Source organism: Selaginella moellendorffii, unplaced genomic scaffold (genome assembly GCF_000143415.4).
Source record: "Selaginella moellendorffii unplaced genomic scaffold, v1.0 SELMOscaffold_83, whole genome shotgun sequence".
In the NCBI taxonomy this organism is placed as follows: Eukaryota; Viridiplantae; Streptophyta; class Lycopodiopsida; order Selaginellales; family Selaginellaceae; genus Selaginella; species Selaginella moellendorffii.
The window spans coordinates 454135-476427 of NW_003314344.1; the positions used below are offsets into that span (position 1 = coordinate 454135).

The 22293-nt window shown below is 50.0% G+C and overlaps 10 protein-coding genes across 11 annotated transcripts; 4 read left to right on the top strand and 6 right to left on the bottom strand.

The window, feature by feature from the left end:
• Nucleotides 1–1049: 1049 nt before the first annotated feature.
• Nucleotides 1050–4388, top strand: LOC112341423 (alpha,alpha-trehalose-phosphate synthase [UDP-forming] 5-like). 2 transcript variants are annotated; one of them, XR_002990550.1, is made up of 5 exons: nucleotides 1050–3125; nucleotides 3189–3462; nucleotides 3573–3909; nucleotides 4000–4075; nucleotides 4149–4388. XR_002990550.1 is itself a non-coding variant. In XM_024661491.1 (4 exons), exons 1-3 carry the CDS (start codon nucleotides 1114–1116, stop codon nucleotides 3888–3890), a joined length of 2604 nt encoding a protein of 867 aa, XP_024517259.1. In that variant the 5' UTR covers nucleotides 1050–1113; the 3' UTR covers nucleotides 3891–3909; nucleotides 4000–4385. The 2 variants fall into 2 exon arrangements, 1 of the variants encoding a protein (XP_024517259.1); XM_024661491.1 differs by having other exon boundaries at nucleotides 4000–4385.
• A 395-nt stretch (nucleotides 4389–4783) lies between these two features.
• Nucleotides 4784–5468, bottom strand: LOC9630737 (succinate dehydrogenase [ubiquinone] iron-sulfur subunit 2, mitochondrial). The gene is made up of 2 exons (XM_002987664.2): nucleotides 5008–5468; nucleotides 4784–4949 (listed from the first exon to the last, which is right to left on the bottom strand). Exons 1-2 carry the CDS (start codon nucleotides 5451–5453, stop codon nucleotides 4784–4786), a joined length of 612 nt encoding a protein of 203 aa, XP_002987710.2. The 5' UTR covers nucleotides 5454–5468.
• Nucleotides 5469–5684: 216 nt separating this feature from the next.
• Nucleotides 5685–7621, bottom strand: LOC9663193 (ribosomal protein L11 methyltransferase). The gene is made up of 8 exons (XM_002987665.2): nucleotides 7433–7621; nucleotides 7302–7379; nucleotides 7118–7171; nucleotides 6900–7040; nucleotides 6709–6774; nucleotides 6479–6646; nucleotides 6137–6412; nucleotides 5685–6051 (listed from the first exon to the last, which is right to left on the bottom strand). The coding sequence occupies exons 1-8, from the start codon at nucleotides 7619–7621 to the stop codon at nucleotides 5950–5952; spliced, it is 1074 nt and encodes a 357-aa protein (XP_002987711.2). The 3' UTR covers nucleotides 5685–5949.
• An 84-nt stretch (nucleotides 7622–7705) lies between these two features.
• On the top strand, nucleotides 7706–9871 carry LOC9663194 (hexokinase-7). Its single transcript, XM_024661577.1, has 10 exons — nucleotides 7706–7809; nucleotides 7860–8124; nucleotides 8181–8331; nucleotides 8403–8585; nucleotides 8650–8724; nucleotides 8809–8964; nucleotides 9012–9110; nucleotides 9176–9312; nucleotides 9366–9447; nucleotides 9505–9871. Exons 1-10 carry the CDS (start codon nucleotides 7779–7781, stop codon nucleotides 9841–9843), a joined length of 1518 nt encoding a protein of 505 aa, XP_024517345.1. The 5' UTR covers nucleotides 7706–7778; the 3' UTR covers nucleotides 9844–9871.
• A 412-nt stretch (nucleotides 9872–10283) lies between these two features.
• LOC9630738 (pentatricopeptide repeat-containing protein At3g12770) lies at nucleotides 10284–11966 on the top strand. Its single transcript, XM_024661516.1, has one exon. It carries the CDS (start codon nucleotides 10284–10286, stop codon nucleotides 11964–11966), a length of 1683 nt encoding a protein of 560 aa, XP_024517284.1.
• LOC9630739 lies at nucleotides 11884–15229 on the bottom strand. Its single transcript, XM_002987666.2, has 7 exons — nucleotides 14736–15229; nucleotides 14183–14632; nucleotides 13801–14104; nucleotides 12932–13712; nucleotides 12594–12865; nucleotides 12103–12528; nucleotides 11884–12031 (listed from the first exon to the last, which is right to left on the bottom strand). The coding sequence occupies exons 1-4, from the start codon at nucleotides 15207–15209 to the stop codon at nucleotides 13576–13578; spliced, it is 1365 nt and encodes a 454-aa protein (XP_002987712.2). The 5' UTR covers nucleotides 15210–15229; the 3' UTR covers nucleotides 11884–12031; nucleotides 12103–12528; nucleotides 12594–12865; nucleotides 12932–13575.
• On the top strand, nucleotides 13089–13466 carry LOC112341434 (putative cysteine-rich repeat secretory protein 61). Its single transcript, XM_024661517.1, has one exon. It carries the CDS (start codon nucleotides 13089–13091, stop codon nucleotides 13464–13466), a length of 378 nt encoding a protein of 125 aa, XP_024517285.1.
• A 142-nt stretch (nucleotides 15230–15371) lies between the features above and the next one.
• On the bottom strand, nucleotides 15372–17410 carry LOC112341461 (chlorophyll(ide) b reductase NOL, chloroplastic-like). Its single transcript, XM_024661578.1, has 13 exons — nucleotides 17224–17410; nucleotides 17095–17163; nucleotides 16985–17046; nucleotides 16768–16854; nucleotides 16605–16672; nucleotides 16479–16527; nucleotides 16320–16405; nucleotides 16188–16245; nucleotides 16076–16126; nucleotides 15966–16016; nucleotides 15862–15903; nucleotides 15699–15809; nucleotides 15372–15629 (listed from the first exon to the last, which is right to left on the bottom strand). Exons 1-13 carry the CDS (start codon nucleotides 17378–17380, stop codon nucleotides 15579–15581), a joined length of 942 nt encoding a protein of 313 aa, XP_024517346.1. The 5' UTR covers nucleotides 17381–17410; the 3' UTR covers nucleotides 15372–15578.
• Nucleotides 17411–17427: 17 nt separating this feature from the next.
• On the bottom strand, nucleotides 17428–20960 carry LOC9663195 (putative 3,4-dihydroxy-2-butanone kinase). Its single transcript, XM_002987667.2, has 20 exons — nucleotides 20469–20960; nucleotides 20332–20405; nucleotides 20206–20269; nucleotides 20029–20141; nucleotides 19912–19959; nucleotides 19782–19853; nucleotides 19641–19730; nucleotides 19416–19589; nucleotides 19274–19357; nucleotides 19163–19212; nucleotides 18972–19102; nucleotides 18822–18914; nucleotides 18705–18766; nucleotides 18500–18643; nucleotides 18402–18445; nucleotides 18263–18346; nucleotides 18137–18210; nucleotides 17962–18074; nucleotides 17811–17906; nucleotides 17428–17759 (listed from the first exon to the last, which is right to left on the bottom strand). Exons 1-20 carry the CDS (start codon nucleotides 20503–20505, stop codon nucleotides 17631–17633), a joined length of 1776 nt encoding a protein of 591 aa, XP_002987713.1. The 5' UTR covers nucleotides 20506–20960; the 3' UTR covers nucleotides 17428–17630.
• A 410-nt stretch (nucleotides 20961–21370) lies between these two features.
• LOC112341462 lies at nucleotides 21371–22238 on the bottom strand. Its single transcript, XM_024661580.1, has 2 exons — nucleotides 22159–22238; nucleotides 21371–22112 (listed from the first exon to the last, which is right to left on the bottom strand). The coding sequence occupies exon 2, from the start codon at nucleotides 21959–21961 to the stop codon at nucleotides 21458–21460; it is 504 nt and encodes a 167-aa protein (XP_024517348.1). The 5' UTR covers nucleotides 21962–22112; nucleotides 22159–22238; the 3' UTR covers nucleotides 21371–21457.
• Between the last annotated feature and the right edge of the window lie 55 nt (nucleotides 22239–22293).

The following is a 22293-nucleotide window of genomic DNA, read 5'->3' on the forward strand; positions in this document are numbered from 1 at the left end:
CATTAAATGAGGATAGCCCGCAGGAATCGAACCGGACGAAGTAAACGGGGATTAGGGTTAGGGTTTTAAGAAAGCTCTTTGTTTGCATTAGCGTGGAGGAGGAGGAAGGAGGTTTGGCTGCTGGTCTTTGGCGTGATCCAGGCGGCCAGGACGCGATCCCACGTCGTCGGCAGCTCCTACATTCTACGATCGCGCGCTGTCTGGTCGGTTTCTCCTTCCTTTTCAGCTGAAATTTTCTCGTTTTCTTGCCGCTTGTGGTTTGCCTGCGTTGCTCGGTGCTTTTGTGTGCGTGAAGAAATTCTTTATCATTTGTTGGGTCATGGAGGAGCAACAAACAGTGGCGATCGTACCCTGTGCTGTGTAAAATATGGTTTTTTTCTCGCTCTTCTACCCTGGAGGTTTGCTACTTAGGCCTAGTTGTGAACAGCAGGGTGTGTGTGTGAGGATTTGTGAAGACGAAGAGAGTGGTTTTTTTTCTTTTTTTGCTTTGTGTTTTGTTTGGTGCTTCGTTCAACACAAAGAGGACGGACTGGCCACGTCGTCCCCGATTGCTTGCTTGTCTCAGCATTGATCGCATCCAATTCTTCTCGGTCTAAGTTCTTACGAGGCTCTTTCCCTTCCAGCTTCATTCTCGCTGTCGGTCGGCAAACGCAGTAGCAGCGCACCGGGCTTTGCTCCCTACGGTCTTCCCTTTTGTTTTTTCGGGCGCCGGAGCGCTGCTGCGGTGGTGTGCTGTGAGAGCTTGTTTGCGGCCAAGACAAGCCTGTTGCTAGGCGCTTCTCCGGCTCCGGTTGGTTGGTCTTTTCGAGGACAGGCGGGATGTGTGGGAGGGCGGATAAGAACACGGGGCGTAGAGTGTGGCGGCTACTGTTGGTATCGTGCTCCTCCAGCGCCGCCTCTGCATATATCACTAGCTTCCCGAGAGCATGATCGTCGGCGACAGCTCCTGGGGATAGTTTTGGGACAGGATAGCAGGAAAGCAGGAAGAAAAGAGGGATTTTTTCGGCTCGCAATCGCTCGCCAGAGCAGCCAAGGTACTCGGGCCTAATTCTTTAGCTTGGTCGATCGGCAGCCAGCAGCCGCAGCAGCAGCAAAAGCATCAGAGAAGCAGGGATGTTGTCCAAGTCTTATTCCAATCTTCTGGAGCTCGCAGCTGGCGATCTGCCTCCGTTTGTTCGGGGCAGGATGCCACGCGTGATGACAGTGGCAGGATTTCCCGCAGAGCTCCAGCAGCACGAGGATGACAACAACGGCAACAGCGGGAGCAGCTTGATACCCGACTGGAACTCGTGCACGGCGCAGGACCGGACGATCATCGTCGCCAACATGCTCCCGTTGAACGCGGAGAGGAATCCCAGCAGCCTGTGCTGGGACTTTAGCTGGGACGAGGAGTCCCTCCTCCTCAGGCTCAAGGATGGCCTCCCTGAGGACATGGAGGTTCTTTACATCGGCTGTCTGAATGTCGAGGTGGAGGCTCAAGAACAGGACGAAGTGGCTGCCAGCCTCCTTGATCGTTTCAACTGCGTCCCGGCATTTCTACCGAGCCATCTCCGTTCCAGGTTCTACCATGGTTTTTGCAAGCAGCACCTGTGGCCGCTCTTCCACTACATGCTCCCTCTCAGCCCGGACAACGGCGGCCGCTTTGATCGCTCGCTCTGGCAGGCTTATCTTTCCGTCAACAAGATCTTTGCGGACAAGGTCATGGAAGTGATATGCCCGGACGACGACTACGTTTGGATCCACGACTACCACCTCATGGTGCTGCCTACGTTCCTCCGCAAGCGCTTCAACAGGATAAAGATGGGATTTTTCCTGCACAGCCCGTTCCCATCCTCGGAGATATACCGCACTCTACCTGTCCGGGACGAGATACTCAAGGCCTTGCTCAACTCCGACCTGATAGGATTCCACACTTTCGACTACGCGAGGCACTTCCTCTCGTGCTGTAGCCGGATGCTGGGGCTCGAGTATGAATCCAAGCGGGGGTACATTGGTCTCGACTACTACGGGCGGAGAGTCGGGGTGAAGATCATGCCTGTTGGGATCCACAAGGGACAGATAGAAGCCGGCTTGCAAATGGAGAGTGCAGTTTCCCGGCTGGCGGAGCTACGGGCTCAACACGAGGGGAAGATCGTGCTGCTAGGTGTGGACGACATGGACATCTTCAAGGGGATAGGCCTCAAGTTTCTAGCCATGGAGGAGCTGCTGAGGCTGCATCCGGAGCTGCGAGGCAAGGCAGTGCTGATACAGATAGCAAATCCGGCACGGGGCAGAGGTAAAGACGTCGTGGAAATTCAGCAGGAGGCGTATGCTGTGGCCAGGCGGGTGAACGACACGTTTGGATGGGAAGGATACCAACCTATCGTGCTGCTCGAGAGGCACGTCCCCTTCCACGAGCGAACAGCTTACTACGCCATCTCCGAGTGCTGCGTCGTCACAGCCGTCAGGGACGGTATGAACTTGATACCGTATGAGTACATTCTTTGTAGAGAAGGCATTCGTGACGAGCAGCAGCAGCAGCAGCAACAGGCTAGTGGTCAGCGATCTTTAAAGAGGAGCATGCTCGTGGTGTCGGAGTTTATAGGCTGCTCGCCGTCACTCAGCGGGGCCATACGAGTGAACCCGTGGAACATAGAGGCGCTGGCAGAGGCTCTCAACGCGGCTATCTCCATGCCGGAGGCGGAGAAGTGTGCAAGGCACGAAAAGCACTACAAGTACGTGAGCTCGCACGACGTCGGGTATTGGGCTCAGAGCTTTGTGACGGACCTGGAGAGAACTTGCCAGGATCATGCCAGGAGGTTGTGCTACGGGATTGGATTTGGGTTGGGATTCAGGGTGGTGGCATTGGATCCAAACTTTAGGAAGCTTTCCGCGGAGCATATAGCGTCGGTTTACAGGAGGTGCGGTAGCAGAGCTATACTTCTCGACTACGACGGCACAATGGTGCCCCAGTCCTCGGTGAACAGGACGCCTAGCGAAGAAGTCGTAGCAATTTTGAACACGCTGTGCAATGACCCCAGGAACGTGGTGTTCGTCGTAAGCGGTCGGGAGAGGAAGACTTTGAGCGATTGGTTTGAGCCGTGTGACAAGTTGGGACTTGCGGCAGAGCACGGGTTTTACTACAGGTTTTTGTTTAGCTTTATCTTACCGCGGGGCAGACAACTTACGTTTGCCTGATGGTTGTACAGGTGGTGCAGGGACAAGGAATGGATAATGAGCGTGTCGGCGACGGAGTTTGAGTGGAAGCAGATTGTGCTGCCTATAATGCGGCAGTACAAGGAGAGCACCGATGGTTCTTTCATCGAAGCCAAAGAGAGTGCTGCAGTTTGGCACCATGAGGATGCCGATCCCGACTTTGGTTCGTGGCAAGCCAAGGAGCTCGTCGACCACTTGGAGAACGTCCTGGCAAACGAGCCGGTTGCTGTCAAGACTGGTCAGCACATAGTCGAGGTGAAGCCACAGGTAAGCAGGAAACGTGTCTTTCTTTCTTTCTTGCTTGCTTGCACTGGCCTGGCTGATCCCTTTTTTGTTTTTGGGAACTAAAGTGCAACCTTTTGTCGGCTTGTTTTCAGGGAGTGAGCAAAGGGATCATTGTCGAACGTATCTTGCAAACGATGGCGAGCCAGGGAACGCCCCCGGATTTTATTTTGTGTGTCGGAGACGACAGGTCTGACGAGGACATGTTCGAGAGCATCGCTTTACAGCACTCGGCGGAGCTGTTTGCTTGCACAGTCGGGCAAAAACCCAGCAAGGCCAAGTATTTTGTTGACGACACGCCGGAAGTTATCAGGATGCTGCAAGGACTGGCCAAAGTGTCCGGCTCCGGCGTCAATTCCATAGCTGGACTCGCGACCTCATTCTCTCAAGTCGCTCTTTCCAGTTCGATATGAGCGCCAAGTCGTCGTGCTGGTGAGAAAGCTCCTCGTTTTTCTTGCTTGTTTTGAGCCGGGCTTTTACTCTCGTTTGAGTTGTTTCTAACGTACTTTTGCCTTTCCTCAGGCCCCGTCTCTCCATGGACGCTTACGTGCGAGCTACCGGAATGAAAATGGTCTAAAAGTCACAGCAAAGAAAAAAGGTTCGTGTCAATCCTTAGCAGCGAATTGATGAGCTCCTGCCGCTCGACTTATCACCAACTGGATTGTTTCTAGATTGAGACCGCCCAGGAAGAGAGAGAGTTAGAACGACGGCGAGAGAAAATGGAAAGAAATGAATAAACGTGGCTCTCTCGGAGGAGACCACCACGCCACCATGCCTCGATCGATGATTACTTGACAAGCACAGGAAAATCGCCAGCGCAACAAACCAAGACGATCATCGCGAAAACTATGTGAATATATTTAAATGCTTTATAGATGCTCTAAACGATGCCGAGGATATTCGACGCATTATCCGCTCGTGGAAAAAGAACGCGACGAGATTCAATTCAATGGACCAACACAGATTGGATAAGATTACAGTACGAGAAGTGCCAACAGGCTGGGCACAGCTGGTTAGATCTCGACCATTCCTCGCATCCGACGGCTACGCACACAATACGAGGAAAACAAGATGGTCAAAGGGCCATGGCCATGCATCTCCTGCCATGGCCATCTATGGTCATGCGCATGCCCATGACCATGCCATGGTGGCCAAAACGCCAAAGAGAGTTATAGAAATACTTTGCCTCTTTGTTTGCTACCTCTTCAACAAGTTGCAAATCAAAACTAATCTATCAGGACTAATGCAAGTGTTTTGCCCAAAACTTTGTTTTTTTTTTTTTTTGTCAAAGAACATTTCCAACTCTTTAGCCGAGCATCCCTTTGATCTGTAGGATCTTTTCAGCGGGATTTAGTCCCTTTGGACAAGTATTTGAGCAATTCCGAATGGTGTGGCATCTTCCAATCTTCATCTCTCCCCGGAGGGCCTCCATGCGCTCTTTGGCAAAGTCATCACGGCTATCAGCAATCATTCTAAACATTTGGAAACAATTTAGTAGGGAAAAACAATGTGGAATGGCAATACACTTACTTATATGCTTGGAGCAGAATTGCTGGACCAGGGAATGTAGGTGTGTTCCACCAGTAGCTAGGGCAAGAAGTATTACAACAGGCACACAGGATGCACTCCCACATTCCATCCAATTTTGCTCTCTCTTCTTTGCTTTGCAAGAACTCCCGCTGCCCATCTTCTTTTTGGTGTTTGGTCTTCAGCCATGGCTCAATGCTCTTGTATTGCTGATAGAAATGGGTCATGTCCACCACCAAGTCCTTAATCACAAACATATGGGGCAGAGGCAACACCACAGTCGAGGCAATACCATCCTCATCCCTGCCAACTTTTGTTAGGCAGGCCAAGCAGTTCTTACCATTGATGTTCATAGCGCAAGAGCCACACACGCCTTCGCGACAAGAGCGCCTGAAGGTGAGGCTCGAGTCGTGCTTGTTCTTGATCTCAAGCAAAACATCAAGCATCATAACGCAGTTGCTGGTGTCAACCTTGTAGTCTTGGAGGTGGGGTGATTTGCCATCCTGGGGATTGTATCTGTACACCTGAAAGGACCGTAATGCATTGCTGGTCGAGCACTTTCTTCCTAAAACTCGTGAAAGCATCCTCCTCCTCGAAAGCTAAACCCTAAAAGATGGCCTTATTTTAAGTTCTAATCATCTAATGGGGTTTAACCTTGTGAACAAAAACAAAGATCCATATAGCGTCATCATATCTTCGTCTTTGTCACTTGGCCAAAGCGCCAAACAGATCTAGAGATACTTTGCTTCTTTGTTTGCTTCCTGTTATAAAACTATCAAGCCGCGACGCAACGAATCTGGCTTAACTTATAGCGAGTGTTACGAATGAGGGAATAAAATGAAACGCATCGTCACTTCGCTTGCTGCCAAGCCTCCGTAGATCCTTATCGGAAGATTGTGAGAGTTTTAAGACGAGAGAGCGAGAACTTGGACAAGCGAGCTTACATCACTCGCATTTCCGGATGCCACACACACATGCCCAGCCATTTTCGTCGCTGATTTCTATATCGCGCAGGAACGGGGAATAAGTCCTCACAACGCTTTCAACCTGTAAAGACGTTGATGGATTTGGCATCAAATTAAAGACAAGATAGAAAAATCGCAGAGGAGAAGAAAAAAAAGAGATGCTTTACCTGTTCGAGTATAATGCCAGAGAGGCCAACTTTTCCTTTTGGTCTTGTGTAGCCGGCGATGGAGTTCGCGAGAGTGAGAAGCGGGTTGAGAAGGATGTTTGCGACGACGACGTCGAAAACTCCGGGCCCATGCGGCACGGGATCGTCTTTATCGTCGGCTGCAGCGATGAAAACCTCGAATGCGTGTGGATCGAGAGCGTTCAACGTCGCGTTTGAAGCCGAGGAAGATACTGCCATGGGATCAATGTCAACTCCAACTGCATGTGAAGCTCCCATCTAAACAAAACCAAAGAGAGAAAAAAACAGAGAGTAAGAACAAGAGTAAGTAGTAAAAAATGTTACCTTCAACGCCGCTATCGCAAGGATGCCTGAGCCTGTCCCATAGTCTAGAATATTGTCCCCGCTTCTCACTGACTTGTGCAGCCATTTCAAACAAAGCTTTGTTGTTGGATGCTCTCCAGTGCCAAATGCCAGTCCCGGATTAAGAATGATGTTGGTCGCCTCACTGTCCTGTGGAACAAAAAACACAATGCTTGTAGCTACTTGTCACCAGCAGCAAGTGGCTCACCTACAGGAGGCGTGCACCACTCTGGCACGATCCAAAAACGTGGAAGCACTTGCACCGGTTGGAACGAATCCTGCGTTTTGTTTTTCTGAGAGAGTCAGCTTCACGCCCCGGAAAAGGAAAAAACCGAAACGAAGAGAGAGAGAGAAGGGAAAACAAAAAAAAAAAACAAAAGGAGAGGAGAAGAGAAAGACCAACCTTAACTTGCTGCAGCCAATCGCACTCGTGGATTATTTTAAGCTCGTACTTTGGAACCTCTTTCAGCCCCAGCGTGTCAGCTGCGAGCGCAAAAACCTCCGAGACATCAACGTCTCCTCCGAACATGGCTGTGATGCAACTCTGTAAAGCGCACAAAGTCAGGCCGACTTTCACAGAAGGGAGAAAGACAAAGAGAAATCACATATCCCAAAACGAACCTTGCTCCAAAAACTACGCGAATCCCCAGCCTGCCAGGGAACTGGACCATCTTTCTACAGAAGCGAAGAGAAAGAAATCATTAAAGTTCGAGCAAGGCAATGGAAAACTATGCACGGAAAAACGCAAGAAAAAAAACCCAAAAACTGAGTGGAACTGTCGCCAAACAAAAGGAATTATTCTTACCTCCTCTTCTTCCTTGTTTGCATCCTCAATGCTGCAAGAAGTAGCTCCAAAACACATGAGCGCTTCCATGAGCTCGTCCTGGAGCGAAATCAGTGTGGCGCTCACTCACATTTCGCGAATCAAACACTCACAGCTGCTTTGCCGCTACAGAGAATGCTGGCCGACTGCATCGCCGAGGGCGAGGATTTGAGCGCCAGCGCGCGCCCGTTGCCCGCCGCCGTCGCCGCCGCGCGCGCCAATGCCGGAAGAGCACACGCCACTGCGCTGCGCAAAGCCATAAACCCTTGGCCCCCAAAAGCCCTAATTTCAAGTGGAGGCATATTCGCCAAGGCACACAAGAATATGCTTTGGTCCACGTGTGTACAAACAATGAAAGATATTTTGTAAGGGAATCCAAGCAGAGTGGCAAGGACCAAGTACTACTTCAGAACTCTTTCTCGATTCGATCTGGGCATTTGCGACCATAGCCTAGCTCGAATGGCGGAATTTTGGCGATGGGCAGTGACAGGTACGCAGTTCCTAGATTTGGGAGATAGAAATCTATCAAACTTTGCCCAGGATTGCTCGTCTCCTTCGCTTTGGGGTCGGCCATTTTCATGAGCAGGAGCAAGAGTAGCAAGAACAAGCCGAGGAAGATGATTCCCAAGGGCCTGGAGGCTGCTCACTCGATGCGGGACAAGTTTCGCAATGCCTGTGCCACTCCCGTGGAGACCTTGCGCAAAATCTCGCAAGACATGCTCTCGCAGATGGAAGCTGGCCTCCAGAGTGACGGTGAGAGTAGGCTCAGGATGCTACTCTCCTTCGTTGAGCATTTGCCGTGCGGGTAAGTTCTTGCTCCTCGATTTACATGATCTCGAGATCTTAGATGCTTTCCTGTAGCAATGAAACTGGCTTGTTCTACGGGCTGGATCTCGGAGGAACCAACTTTCGAGTCCTTCGAGTGCAGCTCGGTGGCAAGGAGAAGAGAATCCTCAAGCAAGAGTCCAAGGTGGATTCCATTCCTTCCGAGATTATGACTAGCACCAATGAAGTAAGCTCTCTTACGTCCACTCTTGAGTATCCTCGGAAAATCACGGAAACAAAGAACCCATTGGCTTCCAGGAGCTGTTTGATTACATTGCACGAGTTCTCGCTGATTTCGTGGCCACCGAAGGCGTCGATTGCAACTTAATCCTGGGGCAAAAGCGTGAACTGGGCTTCACATTTTCCTTCCCGGTGTCACAGGAATCACTCAACTCTGGGAAGCTGGTCAAGTGGACCAAAGGTTTTGCAATCGCTGAAACGGTACGTAGTATTACTAGTCTGAGATGATGTATTGAACCTCTTTTTGTTTCTTTGGTACGTCAAGATCGGTCAAGACGTTGTCAAAGAATTACAGGCAGCAATGGAGAGGTGCAAACTGGACATGCATGTCATTGCCATGGTACGTAAATAATAACAATAATAGGAAATGAAAAACCAAATAGTAAAACCTTATAAAATGGTAGAACTAATATCTGTATTACAGGTGAATGATACAACTGGAACTTTGGCCGGAGGACGATACTGGAACGAGGATGTAATGGCGGGGCTGATTCTGGGAACCGGTTCTAACGCATGCTATGTAGAACAAACCAGTGAAATCCCAAAGTGGCCACCATCGCTACCAAAACCTGAAGAAACAGTAAGAACTTGATTTCATCTTGTTGATTAGAATGAACATGTTTGCAGGTGATCAATATAGAATGGGGTCATTTCTGGTCACCTCACATCCCAAAGACGGAGATTGACGATGATTTGGATGCTGAGAGTGTTCATCCTGGACAACAGGTTGTGATAGTTTTTGATGAGCTTTTCCAGATTTCTGTTTACACTTACATTCTATGTAACTGTAGGTGTTTGAAAAGCTTTTCTCGGGAATGTACCTTGGAGACATTGTCCGGAGGATGATTCTAAAACTTGCAGAGCAAGCATGTTTGCTTGGAGGTGTAACAGAGATTCCCAGCAACATGGCAACACCTTTTGTTCTAAGGCAAGAACTTACGAAAGTTGCTCTTCTCACTCTTATTTTTCCATCTCTTATAGAACACGAGACGTGTCTATAATGCACGAGGACGAAAGTGAGAACCTGGAAAATGTTGCACGCGTCATGGAAACCATCTTTGGAGTAAGCCTCTGTTTGATTCATCTTCGTCATCGCTTGATTGATTCCAAACATTCCCAGCTAAAAGAGCTGCCACTCGAAGTTCGCAAAGTGATCAAAGACGTTTGCGAGATCACGGCAGCTCGGGGCGCGAGATTGGTAGCGGCAGGGATTGTCGGGATCGTGAGAAAGATCGGTGGGAGGAAGAAAAAGATCTGTATAGCCATAGATGGAAGCCTGTACGAGCACTATACAAAGTTCCGGGCAAAACTACACGAAGCACTGGTAGAGCTTCTGGGACAGGAGGCAGCAGCAAAAGTTGTGATAGAGCTATCAAAAGATGGATCAGGTCTTGGAGCAGCCTTACTTGCAGCATCTCACTCAAAGAAAGACTTGGAAGATAAATGTGACAAACAATGAGAAACTAGAATGGAGTTTCTCTGTAAAATGTCTGTGTGTTTGTGTGTGGGGAAGAGAGAGAGAGAGAGAGAGAGAGGTTTAATTGGGGTTTATACAGAGGTTAGGGTTTGCATATGAAAATTTTGGCGCGCAGATGCCCTCCGCTAGGGTTTTTGCGCGACGAGGAGGAGGAGCTCGCGGCGCTGCTCAGGTCTTGCAACGATGCCGCCCATCTCTCCCAAGGCAAGCGCATCCACGCTCACATCCACCACAGCGGCCTCGCCCACAGCACCCATCTCCAGAACCGCCTCATCCAAATGTATGGCAAGTGCCGCCGCCCTCGCGAAGCCCAGCTCGTCTTCGATCATATCCGGGCCCCCGATGCCGACTCCTGGATGAATCTCATCGCCGCCTTCGTCCGATCTGGCGCCGAGAGAGAGGCCCTCCATCTCTACGCCGCCATGGACGTCTTTCCGCCCAATCCCTTCGTCTATCCCAGCGTCATCAAGGCTTGCTCGGTTCTTCGCGATCTAGCGCAGGGGCGAGAGATCCATCGCAGGATCATCCAACACCAGCACTGCCTCGATGCTGTCACCTCCACCGCGCTCGTGGACATGTATGCCAAGTGTGGGGATTTGGAGACCGCCGCCACCATCTTCTCCTCGATCCAGGAGAAGACGCTCGTCTCCTGGTCTGCCATGATCTCCGGCTACGTTCGCAACGAGCGCTACTCCCAGGCGATTGGGATCTTCCACCGGATGAACTTGGAAGGCCTGGAACCCGACGACTTTATCCTCTCCAGCCTTCTCCTGGCGTGTTCTAAGATCCAAGCTCTGGATCAAGGCCGCACTATCCATGCCAGGATCCTTTCTTCTTCTTCTCCGGCAGCCACGAACTTGGTTGTGGAGACTGCGTTGATGGTGATGTACGCCAACTGCGGGAGCTTGATCGATGCAAAGTCCATGTTTGATGGCATGAGCAGCAAGGATTCCATCGCCTGGGCCACCATGATCGAAGCTTACTTCCGGTACGGCGACGCTGGAGCCGGGATCGCTGCTTTGAGAGTGATGATCCTCGAGGGCGTCAAACCGCAAGCTAAGTTCTTCACGGCCTTTCTCAGCTCCTTGAGAAGACTGGCCGCTCCATCCCTGCTGCTTCTACTTCCCGACGTGAGGAGAGTTTTCTGCTGGATTGCTTCCACCGGGCTGGACGTGGCGAATGCGGGCGTTGGAAACGCTCTCGTGAGTCTCTTCGCGGCCTGTGGTGCCGTGGACGACGCGGTGGCGGCGTTCCAGCGAGTGAGTTTCCGGACGGTCGAGTGCTGGAACTCGGTGATCCTGGCACTGGCAAGCGCTGGCCGGGAGAGAGAGGCGCTGGATCTCTTCCAGGAGATGGAAAAGACGAGTGCTTTGGTTCCAGACGCGGTGACGCTGAATAGGATCCTCGGTGCCTGTGCTGCCATCGGTGCTCTGGACGAAGGAAGAGCGATACACTCTCGGCTCAAGCTCCACCCGGACGGTCCCGTGGGAAACTCTCTCGTCCACATGTATGCCAAGTGTGGAAGCCTGATGGAAGCTCGCCAAGTTTTCGAGGGAATGGTCGAGAGGAACGTCGTCGGCTGGACTGCTATGGTCGTTGCTCTTGCCCACCACGGCTTTCACGGAGAATGCCTGGAGAAGTTCCGGTTGATGAGGCACTATGGCATTGATCCCGACGGTGTCACCTTCACGAACTTGCTGAATTGCTGCAGCCACGCCGGACTGGTATCTCGGGGATGGATGTTCTTCGCAGCAATGACGCAGGATCACGGGATGGAACCCACGGCAGAGCAGTACGAGGTGATGGTGGACTTGGTTGCAAGGTGTGGAAGACTGGAAGTGGCGGAGGAGCTCATGGAAGCCATGCCTTTTCAACCGGATGAGGAGGGCTGGCTCATCGTTCTAGGAGCTTCCAAAACCCAGGGAGACGTCGAGCGTGCTTGCTGGGCGGCCCGAAACTCTCTTGCGTATGGGAGAGTAGAGTCTTCGCCGTATGTGCTCCTCTCCAACTTACATACCAACGTTGCAAATCTTCAAACTATTGCTCCTATTTCTATTGAGAGTGAAAATATAACATCACCAGCAAACCATTTTGAGATTCTTTAGTTCCTCACAGTCACGCGAAGCTTACCGCATACCATGCAAGAAGTCTCCTCCATTTTCTTCGATTCCTTCGGTGCCGTTACAAGAAAGAAGATGATCAGCTTCGAGTATAAGTAAGAAACTCGGGGTTTGTGCGCACCAGTTTGAAGCTTTTTTTCATCTCAGCTCCCAGGATGTCTTCTTCAACTTCGTTGGCCTGTGTGCTCGCTGTTGCGTCTCTGGTTTCCATGGCTGCCACCCAGCAGCTGAGCCACTGCAGGGAGGAGAGGGACGGTGTCTTCTCGAGCGAGGAGATCGACTTCTCCACCCCATACGCCACCAATCAGAATCGTCTCCTCGACATCCTCAAAGACACGGGCAGCGACTCTTCCAACTACACCAGCGTTGGAGACGCTCCATACGTTGCTTACGGTTTTGCCGAGTGCTATGGCGACTGCGGTAATTGTCTCGTTGAGGCCAGGAACACCATCAAGAACACATCTCCACGGGCCGTGGGTGCTAGCCTCTGCACTGATGCCTGCTACTTGCGCATCGAGAATTACAGCTTTTTCAACTAGTCGCAAGCCTGCAGCACGGTAAGAGGTTATAGACACTCTAGCGGAGAATAACATAGCCTCTGTTTGCAAGTACCTCGAGAGCTCGCATGGGTAGGATATGATCGTCGGACATGCCTGTGTATTGTTCAGCTTCCACTGACTGGGACGTGATAGAAGTCCGACGCTGCATCTTGTTTCCAGTTTCTAAACGAAAGCCTGCAATGTAAGAAGTTAATCCCAACATTCAATGAAAGTATAGAACAACCTCGTGATTCAACTCCAAATAATAGCAAAATTAGATCCGGTCTTCAAACCAACCTGGTCAAGGAGACACTGTTGATCTCCTCCCAACGTCATCTACGCCAGCTGAAGCATAACAGACAGTTTCGAAATTAGATAGTAATGCCAAGTCACTGGATGACAATGTCTTACCGCGTGCCTAAGAAATCTTCTCCAAAGTTGTGCCGTAAGCGAATCAGCCACCACGCAAGAAGTTCCTCGAGTACAAATAGGGGCCTCAAGGCCCTGCCGAAACCATTGAAGGATATTGTTTCATCCAAGTTGGTCCTTAGCTCATCTCTTGTTCTCGATGGCTTCTTCGACATCGCTGGCTTGTCTGTTGGCTCTTGCTCTGCTGGTTTCCATGGTTGCAGGCCAAGAGCTGAGTCACTGCACCGAGGACAGGAACGTTGTCTACTACAGCGGAGAGATCGACTTCTCCACCCCATACGCCACCAATCAAAATCGCCTCCTCGACATCCTCAAAGACACGCGCAGCGACTCTTTCATCTACACCAGCGTTGGAGACGCTCCATACATCGCTTACGGTCGTGCAGAGTGCTATGGCAACTGCGGTAACTGTCTCGTTGAGGCCAGAAACACCATAAAAAACGCCGTTCCTCAGGCTGTGGGTGCTCGCCTCTGCACTGATGATTGCTACTTGCGTTTCGAGAACTACAGCTTCTAGACGAATCCTGTACCAAAGTCAATAAAACTGTGAAGTATTCACTCTCTCTGCGTACCTCCTGAGCTTTTGTCAGGAAGATTATGGTATATACGACTGTACATGGGTCGCTTTAGTGGAACCCCATCGTGTTGCCTAGTATGAACAGTACGAGTGACAGCTCGAATCCAAATATCGCATACAGGAATCCTCGATCCAGAACGAATCCATAAAGAGAGATTCCCGCATTGCAATGTTGGAGGTACGTTACTGCATCAACATAAAGCCAGCATCAGCTCAAAGGCACGCATGAATCAAAGAAACCAAAATCCAGCACTAGAATGGAAAGCGTTGTCACCTAGTGCCTGACGCTTCTGGAACGAGTCAATATCATACTTTGATGGTTCCTTGGGCGTAGAACATATATCTATCGTTGCCTCCAGGCGCGCGAGAAAGGGATGCGCAGGCCCGACCACTGCACTCGCAACTGGCTCGGTGGCCTTGTCCGCGTCGCACGAAGGCATGGCCACTGCGTACGTTCCGCAAGTTGCTACTGCGTGCCACTGACTGACTATAGCAACTATCCTCTGAGCTCTGTGAGTTATCCTTGCGGCTCCATTCAGGCAGACAACAAATCCAGTAAGCTGTACTGCTGAGCAAACCTGCCAAAGAGTTTGAGAGAGGAAGTTAGCACTGCTTGCTTCAACAGAAAAAAAAACAAGAAAATGAGAAAAGTTTACCGCTAAGTCGCCAGCTCTGAAGAAATTAACAGAACCGCGAGAGGTGGTGAGCATAAATAGCGAAACGAATTGGCTGAAAGTGATGGTCAGTAAAGAGGATACCATGAAAACCCGGAACCGATGGCTGATTATAAGGAGCTGGTCTCGAATTCTCATGTGTTCCGAAAGAATAACGGAGACATCCGGCGTCTCCTCAAGAAGCTTGTTGTAGCTCTGGAGGCGAAGGATCTGGAGCGAGCATAGTAACCGGAACAGGACGCAGACGAAAAGAAAGATCGTTGTCTTGTAGAGCCATGCTGCCATCACTGATACGCACATTACCGCATTTATCAGCGAGCTCTCGGAGACCCGTGGAAGGTTCACCGACACGTAATAAAACCACCAAAGTTTGTGGACGAGTGCCACTAGAAAACTCGGGAAGAGGATCATTGCTAGAACACGAAAGGCGCTCTGCGAAGAAAAGTATAAAAAAAAAAAAAAGAAGAAGAAAAGGCTTCTTGTCAGCATCACCATAGAAAGCGCAAAAAAGAAAGGAAGAACTTCACGAACTTACATGGAGCTCTTTTTTGTAGCCCACTTGTACTTCGGTGGAGTCTCTCGCGATATAGTCGAAGAGAAGAAGCTTGTGAAGCCCATAAACCGAGAAGATGTGAGACACGCAAAGGAACGAGACCATCGCGAGCGCTGATTCCGAAATCTCCACTATTCCCTGATACGGATGCTTGTGGTCTTCGTCACAGTGGCGGCAATCCACCAGAAGCGCATTGAGCAGCGGCACGAGCAGTGTCATGAGGAAGAAGAGAACCCAGGAGCAGATCATCCGCGGCGCCGTGGATTGATCCAGTCCCAGCCAGAACAAGCTCGCCTTGAATTGCTGTATCTCCTCATCGGAATTGGGGAACCTCTGCCGATAATCACCGGGAGAAGACGACCGATTCGCCTCGGAGCTTCGATCCCCGGGTGATTCCTGGCTTACCTCATCGCAGAGAACGAGCGGAGCGGCAAGATTGCCGTCGGCCTGCGCCATCGGAGAGGAAATCTTGGATCCCTAGCCTTGACATGCACGAAATCCCTTCCAGCTCCGCTACATCCGTGCCGACGAAGGAACCAGAGCGATCCCTGGCCGCCTTCGCCCGCAAGCGAATCCAGAATTCCTGCCACCAAGGCCCTGGAGCTTGGAGATCACGAAAGCGCGCGATCTTGGTTTGGATTTCCCACAGCAAGAATCCAAAAAGCCTCCATTTCCCCCGCGCGCTGCAAGAGCCCTAGAAAACGAAGCATCGAGCGCCGGCACGTCGCCGGTCAAAATGCCGACACGTGGCCCGGTCGGACGGCTGGAAAAGCGCGCCAGGATATTCCACTTTTGAAAATGGAATCTTCGCCAACCGGGGCTAGCCTAGTCTTCTTCCCGGACGAAGCGATCTTTCCTTGATTTGAAGAGAATCCTCTGCGAAAAAAGCATCGATTTCTTACCAAAATTCTTAGCGAATATGGGAGAAAGGTGGGTCGATCTTACTTTGAGAATTTGAGAGTAGGCCTTGACGCCCGTGAGAAATCGAATGTACGTGCTCTTTGGGTTCTTCTCGGCGACGACGCTCCGGATTCGAGGAACCAAGAACGCGGCAGCCTTGAAATACTTGGAAGTTAGAAATAGTTTCACACGTTCTCATGTTGCTTACCACTGCGGGAGGTTCTGCCAGCGCGTTGATAAAGAATTTGGCCTGCGAGACAAAAGCATAGAAAAATCAAATCTTTGGAAGAAAAGAAGGAAGAACCCAAAAACCTGTTTTGTGTCAGTTCCCGACATTAGGAGATCGGTTGTCACCATGCCTGGCTGAAATATCGAGGGAAAAAAAACTATAAGGAATAGAAACAAAACGAGAGATTTAATACCGAGAGGTTGTGCACGAAGACGTTCTTCACGCCTTGCATGGAGAGTTCTGCCTGAAATCCAAAAAATAAATTATTTATTTAAAAAAAAATTAAATTTCTAAGACTGTGGTGCCTGTAAAGTCTTTGTGAATTGCGTGATGCTGCGTTTGGTTGCTCCGTATGCTGCAAATCTGTAAGACATTGACTCGTGCTTTTAATTCTTGTAAAGAGTATAGAGGAAAAGAAGCATGAAAATTTTTAAAACCTTGGCGTGGGACGTCCATCAGCACCAGCACCATCCATGTTGAAAATATGTCCCTCCGATCCTTGGTCTCGCATCAGCTTGATTGCCTGGAGCAAGCTTTTCCAGCGGAAAAAAATCAAACAGCGAATGACAAAGTTGCGTGGATTGATCGAAACACACCTCTCGGCAGCACAGCATGACACCGATCAGATTCGTCTCGACGATCTCCCTTGCATGCTCGGATTAGATTCCAGAAGAAAGTGAAAAGCAAAAGAAGAAGAAGAGAAAGCAAAAGGAGACGCTCACAGGATCACCTCGTCGCTGGTTTCAACGAGTGGCTTATACGTGTAGCCATTGGAGCCAGCGTTGTTGATCTGACGAAACAAAGTTAGAATCTCTAGACTATACAAATTCCAATTTCATGAGGAGTAAAAATGTGATCCTAGAAACCTGAGCTTGACTTTCTCACCCAAATGTCGACTTTTCCAAACGTGTCCCTCGCAAACTCTACCATCTCCCGGATGCTCTTGGGGTCCCTCACATCGCACGCTTTTCCCTGTGCAAAAACTCCATCCCTCGTAAGCAAGCAAAGAACAAAAAAGAAAAAAAAAAACTTTCGCAAGTCAATCGAGATAAGCAAGCAACCAAACAAACCAAGAACCTCCAACGTTGAGTTTTGATTCTACCCAAGAGCGCTGGCTGCCAAATTCGCTGCTCAAGCTTTGTAGAGCCGCATTTACGTGTTCCTCTAGACATGGAGTATAGTAACTTACAATCTTGCTAGAACAGACTTTACCTCGTCTCGAGCAGATCATCACATTGTCTCCGGATCTAAGAAACTCCTCCGCCAGCGCCATTCCAATCCCTTCGATCACAAACACTCGAGAAATCGTCTCTTTTTGCGATGGATAAGAACTTTCTATACCTTTGCTAGAGCCAGTGATAAGAACTTTGTAAGGAGGCGTGCAAGCGGCCACAATTCTAATCCCCCGCGCCTTTCTGTGACGAATCGAAGCTCCATAGCTAGAATCCTCCAAACCCAAGAGCGAGTGACCATCAAACCGAGTGGCAGCGAGCAGCATTGAAGAGAAACCTATGCCTAGTTCTCCTAGTTCTCGCTCGAGGAAGATTTCATACTATCTCAATGTTTTATTTCTTTCCTTTATAACGCTAATATAGATCGTTGTTGTATCACCTATCTAGATGTTGTCTCTTTTGTCTATGGTTCTTTTCTTTTTTTTCTTTCGATCGAGCTGCGATGATCTTGAGCTCACCTACATTAGCCGGAAGTAGCAACTGCAAAAACTCAAATGCGCTTCTTCGCTTACAAAATTACGTCGCAGCCGCAGCATTGAGAGACACTGCGTCCGCTGCTGCTCCAAACCACGCAGCCACCGCCATCGCTCCCGGATCCGGCACCGCCGTGAGGAGATCGGGGGAGATATAGCTCGATCTCCCAGCCTGCCAGCCAAGTAGCTAAGTTAGTATCTCCTTTCATAGGAGAAACTTCACCTGGGCTTGCATGTCTTTCGTAGACTCAGCTCCAGCTTGAGCTGCCTCGGCTGCAGCCACGAATGCTTTCACGGGATCTTCTCCAGCATCCACTTTCTGCGCAAACGAGTTTGTTTCTCAAGCTGCCAGTAAAACGCATAACTTTGCAAACCTCTCTTAGAACTGCTGCTGCAGGCAGCAACGCATCAAGCATGGTTCTGTGTCCTGCCGAAGCTCCGCCGTATGTACTCACAGCGGTAACGGCAGCATCAAGAGCATCGCTCCCTGAAACAACGAAAGCGTGTTTGCATTTGAGTAAACACATACATCAGCGAGAAGAAACTCACAGCATTTGGCAGTCAATGGCTGGTCTGCGTTGTCCTTCAACTTTACATACGCTGCCTTGGAGAATATGTCATACCTGCAACAATAGGCATTAGACGTGATAGATTCCATGTAATTTTAGAACTCACAGAACACCGCTAGTGCCACCCATCACTCTCCTTATAGTCCCGCCTAGCTCATTGATTGTAGCAGCGGTATCATTGAGGGGGTAGCTGCAAGCACAAAGGGATCAGCAACAAGACAAGGACATCGTGCGTTCTGACGTACCACTTCCGCAGATCTTCGAGTACGGCATTGGCTCCTTTCCACATCTACAAGCACGAACAAAGTTTATACGATAGATAGCTATGAATCCCAATGCTTACCGTTGTGCCACAGTCTCCATCCCCTACTTTGCTGTCCCAGTCATTCAAAGAGTCCTTTATTTTTATGATTGCCTCAGCACCAGCCTCGATAGCAGCTTCCAACAATTTCCCAGGCCCAGTAAGCTCTGGTGGTCGTGAAGCTGTCTAAACCAAAGTATGAAAAAATTAGGAGCGACAGTGCATGATATAAGAGTTTTTTCCTTACTGTTTCATTGTTTGCAGGAGCAGGAGGGAGTGGGACGGGTATTGTTGTTGGAGGTCGTGGTCCTAAAAGAAAATGAAAAGCAAAGTGAGATTTCAGCAGGGTGCGATATGGTCTCACCAGAAACACCAACAGGCCATGAGGGGGCCTTTGTTGGAGCATCCAATCTTGGTAGAATCGTATCATCCACCTTTAAGATGGATATTGACATTCCTGAAGCAGGAAATTAGATTCTGAACTTGGAACCGCTATTCAAGAAAAGAAGAATACCCGCCATGTCAAGCGCTGTCATGAAGCAGCCAGTATAGACACGAGCAACAGCGACACCATAGTCCAATTGGAGCTGTGCGACTGCCTTGCCTGCCGCAATCATCAGTTCCATCAAAGGAGTCGCTCCAAGACTGCTCCAGCAAACATATCTCAGTCTCAACAGCATTCAAAAACTTAATCACAATAAGTACCCATTCACCATCAACGCGACCCTGCTTCCACGCTTAACCGGGATGCATTCCTGGACAACGTAGAAAGTCAGGTCTTAGTTTCTGCGAGACGTGATCACCAGTTGTTCTTACAGCGCTAAGAATCCGCTTCAGAACGTGTGAGACCACGACATCCACAGGCTGTATATCAGCCATCGCGGCTCCAGGCTCTCCGTGCTATATATAAAGCAGAAAACATTCAGTCTTCCCTGGGTGCTAAACATAGAGTACTTACGATGCCGAGTCCGAGCTCCATTTTACCGGGACCAAGACGATCTGACGGACCCTGACCCGGAAGTGTGCACACTGACAGCGCAACACCCATGGTTCCCACAAGCTGGGCCACTCGCTTGGCTTCGGCTTTTACTTCATCCAAATTCAGGCCAGCATCCGCAGCAGCACCTGCGACCTGAGAGAATCAAGCAGTTTTACGTTATTGCAATGGAAGTTTAGATATCACCTTGTGAACAAAAATGGTTCCAGCAAGCCCCCGGCGTCCCGCAACTCCACGAGGAGTTTGTATGGCACAGTCGTCTCCAACAATTACCATCTGAGAGAACTTTAAGTCAGCACAAAGTTTCCAGCATATCTATTTCGCTACCTCCACTTTGAATCCCTCTGCCTTAGCTTGCTCGGCTGCCAGTCCAAAATTCAGCCGGTCGCCGGTATAATTCTGGAGTGAAATACAATGTAAGAGTTTATCCAGTCCAAGATTACCTACACTTTACTACCTTCACTATAAGAAGACAACCTTTCGGTCCAGTCACGGATCTTATTCCCTGAGCTCAGCAAACGAAACATGTTATTCCTCAAGAACACGGACCAAACTCATCTCGAATTCCACTCACAGCAAGTATGGCATTCACTGATGGAGAGGCAAAGACATCTCCACACACAGCCGCTGTTAGCATACCAGGGCCAACGTATCCGGCATGAGCAGGCTCATGCCCGCTTCCACCACCTGGATGGGACGATCAAAAACTATCGAGTCAGTCACCCAGCAATCACGCAGCAAGCTTAAGAACCTGATAGCAACGCGACTTTGTCATAGGTGCCCCTCGAAACATCAGCTCGGATGACCACTTTCACCTATCACAAGTGAAAAGGAGACGATCATCCAAGAAGCTCAATGGATATGGAATAAAAGTCACCTCTGGAAAGCCGTCAAGGTACTGGAGACCTGGGTAAGTTTCTACCAATCCCTCGATGCATTCGGTCACCACATCTGTGTCACACTCAATTCAACCCATTGGGCTCTTCCTTTTCCTTTTTCTCTCGCTCGACTTACCATTGGCGTCGTTGATCAGCTTCTTCACAGAAGCCATCTCGGCTCCAGATATCGCGCACAGCCGAGCCGGGAAATTAATGCAGCATTCTCGGAATTTCTTGCTCCGCCAAAGACCTAAGGATTGCGGAGGGAGAGGAATAAATCACGATACCGCTACGCGGACAATCCGGCAAGCAGCATTAGCCGCAAAAGAGGGCAGGCAATCCAAGCAACACCAGGAGAGAAAAAATTGGAGCGAGGAATCTGAGATTTCCGGCAGCGGCAGCCAGCACGAGGAGCAGCAGCAAAGATTAGGCTAGCAGATCAATCACGCCGTGGCGGGCGCCAGTGACGATCGGCGGCAGCGCCCCAAAAATCCCTCTCTCACGGAAGAACAAAACCCTCGAAAGATATGCGCCATGGACACATTGCTTTGAGCACCAGATGAGAGCACATACGCACACACAACATGGCCGGCGCCATATGGCACAAATTTACCTCTCCTACGGCCCTGCCCTTCACTGTCCAGTGGTCAATCCTGAGCGTTAGATTGATAAGCGTGACACGCCAGATTCCGCCACGTCGGACCCGTGTACGTCGACGCCAGGCCACGTGCAGCACTTGATGCCGTCGGATGTCAGATCTGACGGCCGGCTGTGCTCTACCGCATTAAATACGATGATAGGCTCTGGTAAAACGGAACACGTGTGAGCATCGCAGCGCTCCTTATCCACAAAAATCTGTTTCACCTGGCGGGTAAAAGAAACGTTTTTTCACCCCGAGGGCGGATATTTTTCCCTTCGCGTCCGTACGTACGGCCATGGCCATTTGGAACATCCCTTGTAGTGGTCCCTGTTTAACATGCCCTTGTCTCTGGATCATCACAACAGATACCATCAATGTCTTAGTCGGAACGCTCGCAAGAAAATAATGCTTCCATCCAACCTTGATGAGAAGAAGAAAAAAATTTAGTGACCCCAAAGCTTTCCCTGTCAATCAAAGAGAAAGATTTAAGGATCTTTCACCCCGTACGAAACCCGCGTAAAAAAGCTTTCTTCCTCCACGACTTTCAGTGGCCACCAAGGCGACGTAATCGCTCCTCGATGAACAACGTCCATGGATGGCGCGATCGATCGATTGGCGCTGTAAGTCTCTCGCCATGATTCCACCGCTCTCTTTTTAGTCCTCGTCCAAGACAAAATTCTCTCAGTGCTCGTACCGGATCTCTCGACGCTTGTCCGACAATGCAAGCGACGAAACTGCTCGCGTCCTCCAGCCTCCATTTTACGCCTTGTTGACGCTCCGTTGGGTGTTCTTCCTCTGGCGGGCTCCAGCTTCTTTTGTTCTCGCTCTCTTTTTTCCCTTGCTGATCTTTCTCTCATCCCAGCGAGCCGAGCCGAACGCGTCAAAAACTGCTCTATCTTCGCTTTGGTTTCGACAGCGGCAGTCGAACCTTTCCCTGCTGCTACAGCCAAACGATCACAAACACACCTATCAGTCCAAAATGCATGCATTCTCCCACCAAAGTACAGGAACCTGGACTTCAATGTGATATCCACCCACCAGCCAACGCTCCCTTTGCAGCTCCCTCAATCACTCACTCGCTGAGGATGGTTTCCGTTGCGTGAAAAGAACTCGTACGCCCGAGCCTCCCACTTGCGACTGCTGTTACGAAATGGGACCGTAAGTACGACGAAACTTATAAAGGTACCTGACCCGGCTCACGCTGAGACGATGCCCACGGCTGTTGAATCATATAGAAATCTTCTCCGTACCACAAAACTTGATGGCTCCAGCACGAGAGATACCAAAACACCATTAGTTGGTTCACGCCTGCATGAATAGT